This window comes from Spermophilus citellus (genome assembly GCF_964194105.1).
Source record: "Spermophilus citellus genome assembly, chromosome: 4".
Classification (NCBI taxonomy): Eukaryota; Metazoa; Chordata; class Mammalia; order Rodentia; family Sciuridae; genus Spermophilus; species Spermophilus citellus.
In genome coordinates, this window is record NC_138185.1 from 31,784,353 (window position 1) to 31,797,884 (window position 13,532).

At 35.6% G+C, this 13,532-nt stretch overlaps 1 protein-coding gene across 3 annotated transcripts in view; it reads left to right on the top strand.

The window, feature by feature from the left end:
* Window positions 1–13,532, top strand: part of MCM8 (minichromosome maintenance 8 homologous recombination repair factor) — a 34,680-nt gene that overhangs the window by 10,529 nt on the left and 10,619 nt on the right. For all 3 annotated transcript variants that reach the window (XM_081288647.1, XM_081288648.1, XM_081288646.1), the window contains exons 9-13: window positions 2,830–2,981; window positions 3,672–3,867; window positions 5,950–5,980; window positions 6,539–6,679; window positions 9,269–9,410. In XM_081288647.1, coding sequence (XP_081144773.1) covers window positions 2,830–2,981; window positions 3,672–3,867; window positions 5,950–5,980; window positions 6,539–6,679; window positions 9,269–9,410 — 662 coding nt within the window. The remainder of the gene's footprint in view (window positions 1–2,829; window positions 2,982–3,671; window positions 3,868–5,949; window positions 5,981–6,538; window positions 6,680–9,268; window positions 9,411–13,532) is intronic.

A 13,532-nucleotide genomic window follows, 5' to 3' on the forward strand; every position in this document is an offset into this window, starting at 1 on the left:
AATCTATTAGTTGTTTCTGTTTATATTTTTCATCCAATAATTGTCCCATTTTTTCCCTAGCCACAGGCCCATAACTCATCCCTAAATATAAAATAACGGATAGTTTTGAAGCCTAGAATGTTCTTTAGGAAACCTAGCTGAAATAGGAGATGGTCCTAAAAAATAGAACCTAGGAAAAAGATGAGGTGGCTTGCTACTAAGCCCTGTCCTAGCTTCTCCCCATTATTCCCTGTAAAAAACAAGACCCTAATGTATAGCATATATGTATGTACTATTTATTCAGAGATCTTTATAAATAACTCATTTTATAAAAGAGGAAGTGTTTAAGACCCTTGCATAGGATTGTGTCCTGCCTCCACCAAAGGAGGCAGAGGCATTTTATTCCTTCTGTTTACTTATGTTTTACAATTTTTCCAAAGGAGATACATGTAAATATATGCTATTTTAATAAGAAATAGCTATAAACATTTATTTATGGCAAAGTGATCTGAACATGTGTTATTCTGAGACTTCTTATTTTACTTTGCTAGTTCTCCCCCCACAGACACACATTTTCTATTGGTGCAAGAAAGTTGTACATAATGAAGCAATTTGTTACATATAACAATATAATTTGGCCAATGGTACTCCCCAGCACTTACTCTACTAGTTTTGAATGTACAATTAGGGTGAACGAAGCTAATAATGGAGCCAGGTTTGAAGTTATGAAGATTAGATGGATGGTGTCTGGCCATTCTCTGAAGAAAATTGGGAGTCTGTATTCCAAAGTTAATATTTTAATGTTGTGATTATACTTACATTAACTATTTAAATAAAAAAATGTTACACATATAAATTTTCTTTTTAAATCCAATTATTAGAAAGGGCAGTTCTATACAACTTTGAATAATATTCTTGGTCTCTCTCTTCCTTGGCTTTATTGCATCCACTTTTGGTGAGTAGATAACATTAGAGATGCTATACTAACTTTCATGACTTCTACTTCTAGACATTCTGATGTTACATTAAATCGTCAAAGTTTATTTTCTGTTTTCTAATTATAATAATCTCCCAAGGAGAGATTGCATGGCAAACGTGGAAATCAGAGTAAGAAGGGTAGCCCCATCTCTAGGCTGAGTCTCTGAATTCTTGAATCCTTGGGGGATATACCATATCCAAACCATACATTCTTTCTTAAATATATTATTGAATGCATGGAGTTCACCTTTTATTTTTTAATAAAATGAAAATTTTAAAAATGTACCTTCTGAGTTCTACTTGAGTCTGGATCTCATGTTCTTTAGACCTGCAGTCCTACTTCATCCTGGGATTTTCTTCATTGCACAATTGAAATTAGGCCTCCCAACTTGGACTTTGTCTTCTACTTTAAATAATTCTAAATATTATTTTTCTGGAGAAATTATTAAGTAAATTTTTAGAAAGTGTGCATAGCTGGTAAAAAGTTCTGGGTCCTTGCATGTCTGGAAATATCTCTGGATCCTAGCTTGTGTAAGAGTTTGCCTGACTACCAAAGTAGTCTGTTTTGTCATCATTTCCCCTGCTGTCGATGAGAGGTTTGATTCTTATTCCTTTGAGAGGATTGGACTTTCCTTCCTTTGTAATCTCTTTAAAGGTTCTGAAACAGTTTATCTGGTTCTGAAATAGGATATCTAGTCATGTCTTCATCCTCCTAAGCCGAAGGGTCCTTTTGTCCTGCAGTCATCTTCAACCATATAGTGTCTTTTTTCTTCTCTTTTTGGGTTTCCTATGGGATGCATCCCTTTGATTGTTCATTTGTCTTAACTTTTGGTTCATGCTTCCATTTTCTTTATGCTGTTCTCTAAATTTCTTTGGCTTTTTCTTGTTTTCTATAGTTTGACTTTTATATACATATTTTTAATTTTCCTAATTTTCCTTTTTTCATAATTCCTTTTTATAGCAGCTTATTTTTGTTTTACAACAGCAACATTTTCTCAAAACTCTTAGCTGTTTTTTGTTTTTAATATTCTTCTCCTTGAATTACTGCCATTTTATTCTTAAATATATGGTGAAAAAAAAGAGGAATTATTTTGAGTAGGATAAGTTTCCTTTGCTATTTTGTAGGCAGAAGTCTTTTCTCATGAGGCCTCATTCCTGAATAAGAAAGTAGGAATTTTGAGTTATGTGTTTTTGAATTGGTTTCAGCTTCTCAAATGCCAAATGAGAAGGCTTTATTCTGGAGCATTGATTGCTTCACTGGACACTAACTTTCCATATATAGGGAAGAGATCCATTTCTGTAGAGATATGCTCTAGTTTTTGCCAGATGCTTAAGTCCTCATTCTTTCCCTACGTGGCTGTCTACCTGCCTTCCAAAAAAATTCTGAATAGCTATTATCTTTTAGTTGATAATCCTGTTTCTTCCTGTTCTCCATTCCTGCCATCTTCAATTTGGGACCTCTTCTAGGGTTCTGCTGAGAACATTGAGTGCCACTTCTCTTGTATCCTTATAATTTTTGTCTGCATGCATTCTGGATTTTATTTGTTTTATCCTTCAGTACTTTCCTATTTGCTGTTTTCAAAAATTTTACTAACATTCTATTTACTGATGATACCTCTGCATGCCCCAAAACAACTTTTTGCTTTTTTAGTATCTTTTTATTTTGATTGCTCCTCAGAGGAAGGCTAGGCAAATGCGCATGTTCATTATGCCATCCCGAATTGGAAACTACTAAAGCAATTTTAGATATTTGTTGATCTTATTTAAACTAATCTGCCCTTTAGCTAAGTACTGTGTGAGTCTGGAATAGTTAATAAGCTAAAGAACCCAATGTAAGTATGTATTCTAACTGAAAACTTTTCACCTTTTTAGAATTCAGGAGCTTATGTCCGATGCTCAGAGAGAAGCAGGTCGAATTCCACGAACAATAGAATGTGAACTTGTGCATGACCTGGTGGATAGCTGTGTACCGGGAGACACAGTGACTGTTACTGGAATTGTCAAAGTCTCAAATGCTGAAGAAGGTATGGGGTGGCTCTTTCTTTTCTTTAATATCCTCTCAAAAATGATTTGTTAGCATTCATCTTTTCTCTTCATACTTCTAAATCTCAAACCATTTAGTAAATTCCTTGTTGTTTACATAGATGAAACTTCCTTTAAAATAAATTCAGCCACACGACCAGTACGCTAGCTTCATACTAGAGGTGCGAAACAGAAATTAACTAGTGAGTTCAAATTAAAGATACATAACTCTCAATTTACCTTTTTCTTGCCCAGCTCAGAGACGGCTCCTCCCAGCTCCTGCCTCTAGCCCCTGACGCGTAGCGAGGTTTACACAAGAGGCCAGCAAGAGAGAGAGAAGCACACCAGGGAGTGAGCTTTTATTGGGGAACAAAAAATTCAGGGGAAAATTCCATCCAATGAAGGTCGTAGGGGGCAGCATTCCAAGGTCAGGGTCAGTGATTGTTTTCAGTTCAGTGGTCAGTCACACCCCCACACGGACAAGCCCTTGCCCCTGGGGAAGGGTGGGGAAGGCTCTGATATAGCTTGTCTAAGCGCCTCACACCCAGCTAGGGAGGTAGCTCAAATCACGTCTGAGAATGGTTTCCCACAATAAATGTTTACTTACAGCTCTTTGTGACTTTAACATTTTAGTTAAGTCATTGTAGGGCAAACGAATGCCAATTATTATATTTAATATTCTGAATTTCCAGGTTCTCGAAACAAGAATGATAAATGTATGTTCCTTTTGTACATTGAGGCAAATTCTGTTAGCAATAGCAAAGGACAGAAAACAAAGACTTCTGAGGATGGCTGTAAGCATGGAACATTGATGGAGTTCTCACTTAAGGATCTTTATGCTATCCAAGAGATTCAATCTGAAGAGAACCTGTTTAAACTTATTGTCAAGTATGTATGAGGGTATCTGAAATTTTTTTTACATCGTGTCTTTGGCTGCTATTGTGCTACAGGCAGAGTTGAGTACGTGTGACAACTCAGCTCGTTTAAGAAAATATATATTTAGCTTATAAGGTTGCCCCTGGCTTTTTACAGAAAAAGAATTTCTGATCTCAAGTTTAAGTAATAAGGAATATTTACTATCTTAAGAAGTCTACGACAAAAGGTTGTTCTGAAGGTTTAAATCAGATTTTGTAACATGCTTAACAGTGCATGCTCTTTTTTTTTGGTAGTCCCCTATATACACATCAATTGGGATCAAACCCAGGGTCTCTTGCATACTAGGCAAGGGCCCTACCACTGAGGTACATTCTTAGCCTTATTTTTGATACTTCTATGACAATTTTTTGAGGAAATAGGGGCAAAACAAGAGACTGAATAATAGATGTACCTAAGAGAGGTAAAGAACTGAGAAAATTTCAAAATGGATTTTATCAGAAAAATTTTACTTGTCTTGCTTTCCTTTTCACCTATACTTTGGGCTCTAGGAGAATTTGATGCTTTTTCTTTCTGCACTTAGGGGTTATTTATTCTTAAATCCTCAGAGACTTCCATCTAAATAATGGTCCATACCTACCATGAGAGAGAGGATGCTCTAACCTAGGGTTGGGAGTGATCTGGGTGTGAGTTGTATGTGAGCAGGCACGCAAGGAGAATCCAAACACCTATTTGATTCTTCTTATTGGTTATTAATGAAAACTGAATATTTTCAATGGTCCTTCTGTCATGCTTGTAGAAGATAAGTTAGTGTGAAAACTTGGGTTTTCTTCCCAGAGTTTGTTTTTATCTCCCATGTTTGTGATTTCAGCATCAGAACTAGAATTTTTCATGGTCCTACATTTATTAATCTAGCAGATTGACAAACTAGGCCAGTTGCCTATTTTTGTAAATAAAGTTTTAGTAGAACATAGGCCCACCCAGTTCATTCACATATTGTCAGTTGTTGCTTTCACTCTACACATTGAGTAGTTATGACTGAGACAGGGTAGCCTACAAAGTTGAAAATATTTACTTGCTAACCCTTTAAGAAAAAATTTATTGACCCATACTAGATAACAAATGGAGGACCATGAAAGGAGTAGGGAGAAGACAGTGAAAAGCTGTATTTAGATTCCTTTGGAAGGAATGATTTGGTTAAACATCATTTATTTGGGAGGTGGTCCTGGAAATACTGATATAGGAAGACAGAAGTAATACAAAGAAAGATATGGTGCTTTAATGAACATGTTACCACTGGCATCCAGGACATAATCCTCCTGAGGCTTCTGGAACACTATATAAAAGTAGCCTCAATTTCCACCCCCCAAGGCCCTAGTTTGAGGATCCTCCTAGGATATGAAACACACCAGCACTTCTGGCCTGCCTCTCCTGCGTGATGGTGCTTTTGTGGCCATAGAAAGCCCTTTCGAATACAGGTATAGGTGCTTGGTAGGACACCAGCAGTAATCAGGCAAGGACATGCACAATAGTGAGTACCAATAGGATTATGACCAGGGCACCAACTTCTTCTGTGCTTACACATATTAAAGGGGATAAAGAGTTTCATTTTACTCCTGATTGTATTCTTCTATCACCCTGTCCATTTTTGTTTGTTCCTTGTATATAAAATGAAATTTTATCCCATCTTAACATATTTTGTACTGAGCTCACTCCTTTGTCTCCTTCTTTCATTGACTTGGGTATATAGGTCTAAAGATGCCTCTTCATATAAAATACATGTGATGATGGGTCTAAAGTGGAAGATCTTAAGTATGGTACATTTTAAAGGCTAGTTCTGTCAGAAAATCAATAGCATATTTGGTTACTTTACAGTGTTTTGCAAATATCAAATCTCTCTTCCACAAGCATACTTTTTAAGGTATTCTTCCTTTTATAGATTAAGAACTGTTAGAAATTTACTTTTGAGGGGATATAAATTTTTTATACTTGTCTTTTTTGGTTCTAAATAAAACAAGTTAAGCAAATAACTCTAAAATATATCAACTGGATTAAGAATTGTAAGTTAGAATTTATAAGTTGTATTCTGTTTTCCAGCTCACTTTGTCCTGTGATTTTTGGTCATGAAGTAAGTATTTTACTTTGTCTTCACTTAAAAAACATATAAAGTCAACAAAATAATACTTTATAAAAAAAAATGCTACTCTGTTAAAAAATAGCTACTCATTTTAACATGAATCTTTATTCTCCATGAATTAATGATATGGGAGGCAGACTATAGCCCCTTGTAAGAAAAAGCTGCTTATCAAGTACATTTATTTCATAGGAATGAGTTTTTTTAAAAAGTGACTAAGTTAAAATAGGGACCATAAATATTTCTCACTTTTATGGAATGGATAAATGTCTTGCAAATTAGGCCTTTACTTAGCAGTTTGTAAGATACATTTCTTGTTTTAATGCATTCAGGCTTTTACTTTTTAAGCATTTATGTTATAGTTCATTTCTAGATTTTTATTATAAAAAAAGTTAAATTTCAATTATGCTTTAAAAAAATCCTCAAACATATCAGTGTTGAAGAATACTCCTTTTGCTAGTCATCTTTGTGGTTGTTTTTTTTTTTTCCTGGTTTTTATTTTATTTATTTATTTATCTATTTATTTATCTATCTATCTCTTTTACACCTAAGCTCGTTAAAGCAGCGTTGGCATTAGCACTCTTTGGAGGTACCCAGAAATATGCAGATGACAAAAACAGAATACCAATTCGAGGAGACCCACACGTCCTTGTTGTTGGAGATCCAGGCTTGGGAAAGAGTCAGATGCTACAGGTAAAAAAAATCAGTCCTTTTAGTGTTCGATCTTTTGCTTGTAAAAACGTATGAGTTATTGACAAGTGAATTTTCTCAAAGCATAGAATGTTTGTGTTTTAGAGGATCTGCTTTCTTTGGTGGCAGAAGTAAGCTGGAGTTTGAATAACATATAACTTGTATCTGACCCTATTTTCAAATTGAATCAGTCTCCTGACATACAGGCTGCACAAGCATTCTGGTCTGATACTTCAACTATAAAGAAATGAAATGTTAACTGTTCTTTATTATTGTGATATGACCTCTTATATAAACAGGCTAGTTAAGGAGGTAAAACAGAGTCTCCCATTCTGTCTCTATACCAGCACATAAACATTGTATTGGGCTTTAAGAACAATCTGATAGAGGCAAGGGATCTGTCTTTATACTTCTCCATGTTTCTCCCGAATATAAAGCAAAGCAACTTTTTTTTTTTAATATTTATTTTTCAGTTTTAGGTGGACATAATATCTTTATTTTATTTTTACATGGTGCCGAGAATCAAACCCAGTGCCTCATGCATGCCAGGCGAGTGCGTTACCACTTGAGCCACATCCCCAGCCCAAAGCAACTTCTTTGATCAGTTAATTGTTGGTCACCAAGAAGATTTTGTCCAGTGTTTTTTCCCTCCTGGGTTTGTGATGGCTCCAATAGATGCTGTTTGTTGGAGTGCTTGTGGTTTCCTCAGAGTAGTGCCTGGTAAGCCAGCCATACATATTGGTTTAAATCAGAATGCCCTTGACTCTTTTTCTTCCCTGCCTAGTGGGGAAAATGTGGCGAGGCCAAGGGCTCCCTGTGAGTTGTAGTCTTGTAGTTCCTGAATCTTTGGGAACCCTGACTTTCCCTAAGAATCACCTTTGGAGCTCTTTGAAAATACTGTGGCCAGCCCAAGCCAATTGAATTAAGAGTCTCCAAGTTAGAGTCCCAGTATCTGTTCATGTGTAATCCCACATAGTGATTCTGATATGCAGCCAGGATTGAGAACTGCTTGGATCTTGCCATTGCAACTCCAGTGTCCCTCAGGTGTGAGTCATTCTTTATTCCCTGTGCTTGAATATTAAACCAGTCTTTATTTTAATTCCATTTAAGTATTGCATCCGTGTTTGATTCCTTTTGATGAGCTAAGCCTACTTTAAAAAAAAAAAATCTATTCTGAGCCCTTGCCACAGCATGACAATGGAGGCACAATACATAGTTGTAGGTGAAACAAAGTTCATAATAAAAATGAAAGCAGAATATTCCACCAAAATATGCAGGAGAAGGTATATGTGGAGATTTGCATTGTTACAGCTTTCTTTTCTTTTGTACTTGTGTGTTTTAGTACCAACAAGTGTTAAAGCAGTGTTGGCATTAGCACTTTTCTTGATGTTTAGAACCAGAATAAATGCTTTTGTGACTCTTGACTGAATTTTAAAATAGAAGCTGTAATATTAATGGAAATTAAACATTGTAAAAAAAGGAGGGTATTGCATATAAGCCCCACTAAGCCAGGTTTTTAAAAATTAGGCTAACGCAGTTAAGAGCCGTTTACCTCTTAAAACTTGTTTTCCTCTGTTTAGTAAACTGTCTCACTCTCAAGAGTATCCTAAAGGGCTAGAGTTGTGGCTCAGTGGTAGAGCACTTTCCTGGCATGTGTGAGGCTCTGGGTTTGATCCTCAGCACCGCATATAAATAAAATAAGATTCATTGACAACTAAAAAATATTTTTTTTTAAAAAAGAGGTATCATAGGTTTTTCAAAAAGACTAAAAAATATGGAATTGCAAGTAACAAAAAAATGATAACTGTTTTTGAGCCAGTGTCATAGGGTCTTTTGGGGTGTGCCCTGTACAAGTCTAGAGTGTACCACTGACAAAGATGACAATGTGATCCCAACAGTATATACAACTATAATGCAGGGGAAAAAACAAAATAATGCAAATGCTATCTCCTGGAGTCAGGCAGTGCATATCCACATACCGTGACTTTGAGTTGTGCGCCTATGATGTGCTTGTACCAGGTTCAGTGCGTTGTATACACTATTTCATAAGTTGAGGTTTGGTGAGATCCAAGAGCTACATAGCTGGTATATGGTGGATCCGGGATTTTAATGGGTCTGCCTGACTTCAGAGATTGGTGCTTTTAATTCAGTACTATTTACTTTTCTGACCTATCGTAACTTATCTGCTTAGAAGGTAAACACATATTGAACAATTTTATTACCTGATCTTTAAAGCATTATTGAGCTTTTAAAATTAAAATTGGTATTCAGGATTTGCTGTTTGTACTTGAAAAATGAGCATAAAATGGAATTGTGTTAAACATTGACATGACCACAAACTCTAGGGTTAGATTGCCTGGGTCTGATGGAATCCTGGCTTCCCACCTTCATAGCTCACTTCATTCTCACTCACTATAAGCTTTACTTTCTGCATCAGTAAATAAGAATACTTTTCCCTTCATAGTGGTGAAGATTGTATAGTAAAGCTCCTAAGAGAATTCTGAGCATGTAGCTAATATTTGTGAGCAATTAAGTATTTGCTATCATTTCTCTTTTACTCTGAGTGATTCTTTTATATGTTTTGTTTTGTAGGCAGTATGCAATGTTGCTCCACGTGGTGTGTATGTCTGTGGTAACACTACGACTAGCTCTGGTCTAACTGTAACTCTTTCAAAAGATAGTTCCTCTGGTGATTTTGCTTTGGAAGCTGGGGCTCTGGTACTTGGTGATCAAGGTGAGAGATAACAGGGATATTAGTCAATAATTCTTTTTTTTTGTTGTTGTTGTTTTTAGATATACTTGCTAGTAGAGCATATTTTGACATATTATACATACATGGAGTATAACTTTGTTTTTGTGGTTGTACATGTTATGAAGTTAAACTGGTTGTGTATTCATATATGAACATAAGAAAATTATGTCTGATTCTTTCTACTCTTTACTATTCCCCTCCCCCTTCCCTTCCCACTAATCAATAATTCTGCGTTTTTGCTCTGTTTTTTTTTTTTTTTTCCCAAAAAACGGTTTCTTTTTTCAGTTACTTTACATTTGGTCCAAGAGGCATTTGGATAGCATTGCTTAACCAGTGAGTTGCCAGTGAATGTCAGAATTCATAATTGAAAATATGGTACTTATGTTTATTTAGACTATAGAATTAAAACTGGAACTTAAGTCCTTTATTTTCAGAATCTCTTAGCACATACAATTATGTATAAAAATTAAAAGTTTTGGAGCTTGTAAGCTCTCTATAGAGTAGGATTTAGATATTTTGTTGACTATTCACATTGACTAGTATTTAGGTGCTCATTTAATACATATTGAATGTATTAATGTTACTTAGCTCAAAATAGTCTGGTTACCTTGAACTCAAAAGAAAGTGGATGTCATCCTATACTAAAAAGATACTTGCCATATAAGTTTAGAGCTGTCACTTTAGAATTTTAGTTTTCCTATATTTCAACCCATCTCATTAGGGTTTTTCCAGGGTTTGAGTGATAGTAGGACTCAGCAAGAATGGATCCTCACATTGGACGTTAGTACTTAAGGAGTCTTAAAACATGTTCCTTATGCATGTGTCAGGAAGTGTCCAGATTCCAGTCCAATGGAGAATATTCTTTGAGTTTGCCAGTGATCTCATTATTTCTAAGTCCAGTATTGTCATCCACATTTGACACAGCGGATCACTCCTCCCTTTTGAAACACTTGAAACTCGGATGTCAGGCCACCATACTTTGCTAGGTTTCTTCTTACTTCACTTGCTATTCCTTCTCAGTCTTTAGTGCATCTTCATCTCCTCAGCCTCTTAACTAGTAGGTACTTTAGGTACTTAGTTCTTGAACCTTTTGTCTTCCAGGTCTATACTTACTTTATTGGAGGTCTTGAACTTAGTTTCATGGCTTTGTTTACCTACTTGTCTGCTAAAAATTCCAAAATTTATAATCTTTTCTCCTTTGAACACCAAGCTCATATTCTTATCTATATAGTATCTCCATCAATTTCTCAAACGTAACATGTTTAAAGCCAAAATCCTCATCTTGCCTTTTAAGCCTATTCCTCATCAGTAAATAATTTCATAGTTCTATTTGCTTAAATCAGGAAACATGGAGTCATCCTTGACTTATTTTTCATACACACACCTAACTTCTTAGTAAATCTTCCTTTACATTTAAAATCTTTCCAGTATCTACTTCTTCATTGCTCCTACCCTGGTCTGTGACATAAAATCATCTCTCACTTGGATTCTTACCTTTAATGACTTTACCACTTTCTATTGTTTTTAATGAAGTAATCTCATAAAACCTTGATTTATGTTATTCTTTTGCTCAGCTGCCTATCTTAATCAGAGTGAAAGCCAAAGTCATGAGGGTAATCAAGGGCCATTCACATTCTGGCCATTCATCACCTCTTCTGCCTCATTACCTACTGCTTGTCCTCTTCTCTAGCTATACCAGCCTCCTTGCTGTACCTTGAACATCATCAGAATTCCAGGTGTATCATATTCCTGCATCAGGGCCCTTGTTATTAATCCCAGGAATCCCACGTGTGTCTGCAAGCATTGTTCCTTTCCTACCTCATGTTTTTGCTCAAGCATTCTGCCCCAGCAAGTCTTTCTAAACATATTTTAAGTAGTCATACCATCATCCTTCACACTGTTGCTGCCTTAGCAACTACTTTTTTCTTTACACTACTTTTTCTTTCCATAGTACCTACCATTTCCCATATGATTTACATTTTTAATTGTCTGCCTCCTGTCAACTGAGAATAATGTAAGCTTCACAAGGGTAGGGAATATTGTCTTTTTAGTAGTATATCTTTCATGCCTAGAATATAGTATTGGTATGTAGAAGTTATTCAATATTTATTGAGTTAATGAACTCAAAATTATAAAATAGCATATCAGAAGTGAGAGTATTTTTGCTGAGATACCAGGTGAAGGAAATAAGTATATGAAAAGAATACTTTTTGTTAAACCATAAAACTTCTCATTTAGAAGTTGAAGGTGATTTGGAGGTTTAGCTGTATAGACAGTTAATGGAATTTGGAATTTAAAATGCACAATGTGAAGAACCAGTGTCATCTCTACCAAATATAAGTAGATAAGTTAGCGCTAGGATGGTGAACATAGCACTGTTAAAATAAAAAGAAATTTTACAAATACAAAGGAAAGGTCAGCAAAGATTGGGTTCTAGAAACAAATACAGGATCCTACTAAAATCTTTACTGAAGACTTTCAGGGGATAAAACAAGTAATAAAGCTGTGTGATACTTCCCTTCTTCAGCCTCTAATGAAATGACCAAAAAATGTTAAATTGCATAATTTTACATTTATATTTGAACAGGAAAATGAGTTTAATGCTTTAAAATCAGGGGTCAGCAAATTTCAGTCTATAAATCAAGCTCAGCCTGCAGTCTGTTCTAATACAGTACACAAGCTAAAACTGGTTTTTATGTTTTTAAAGGGTTGTAAAGAACAAACAAACCCAGGAATGTACAAGACAGTAGTGGCCTGAAAAACTGGAATGAATACATATATATATATATATATATATATATATATATATATATATATATACACAACTGTTCCTTTATATTAAAAGTTTGTTGTCTCCTACTTTACAGTCTGCAAAGTAGCAGCTAGAGAAGAAGTAGCTTTGATTTTGTTCCTATCCCATCCCTACCTCTGAGGAAAAGTACTAGTCATTTTGAGAATTTCTAATAACACCATTGATTCCAGAGAGGTGTGGGCAGACAGAGTAGTAGGCAACACATGGAAAATTTGAGATAAAGCCTTCACATACCCTACTGCCAAGTCCAGGGAAAAATCATAGGGAAGGCTCATTATCATTCAGAGTGCCTTACTGAATAGCTGAGACAAGCTAATGTACAGGGATCTTCTGTAGTGAACATGGACACATTCTCAACAGTGAGGGGTGAACCTTTTCAAAAGAGAGATGAGTAAGAAAGGTGGCCCAAAGTCCAACAAAGCCCCCTTGCTTCCTCTCCCAAATGTTTGGGATACTGAAAGGTAGGGTTAACACCCTAGTCTGCAAATTGTAGATAAAGAGGAAAAAAATGGGTCAAAAAAGTGCCCAGTCTAGATAAAATTGTAATTGAAGGAACCAATGAAAATTCACCCTGAATTTTTCAAACATTTAATAAGTACATGAATTTAATGAAATAAAACAAGTGGAGGACATGGTAAGGACACTATAGATAGCAAGTTGATGACTAGCAATATAATTACTAAAGCAGCATATAGCACTAATCCTGCCAAAGGAGAAATTAAAGGTACAGAGGAAGGTTTAAGATAATCTCAGCAAATGCAAAAGAAAAGAAAAAAGTTTAAAATAATTAGAGGGGCAATTATAGAGACAAAAATGAAGGGCATTTGACATAAAAGATACTTAACTCCATGAATTAGAGAACCCAGTAAATGGAACCAGAAGTGGATCATGGAATCTTGAAATTTATACAGAAGACTAATCAGCAGTTATTTCTCATAGCACCTCTGAGCTAGCTAATAAAGTTTACCTGGACATAGAGTAGATATACATGAGGTTAACCCACAGCAAAGTCCTTCAGATATGACCCCTTAACAGCTAATTTAACTGATCTGGGGAAGTGGGAAAAAGATATTACAAGGTGATATTAGGAGGTTTTCATTAACTTATGGATTATATAACATTCTTGCCCTAGCACATAAAATGCCTTCAGTCAGTGGTGGTGCTTTGTTTTAGATTTAATTTGGTTAAGTGATTCCCTGCAAGTGTATGATTAGAACCTGGTATTGTTGACAGCTGTCCCTAGATTTTCTGTTCTATAGGGCCCATACTCTTCCTCTCAAATTATGCTGTCC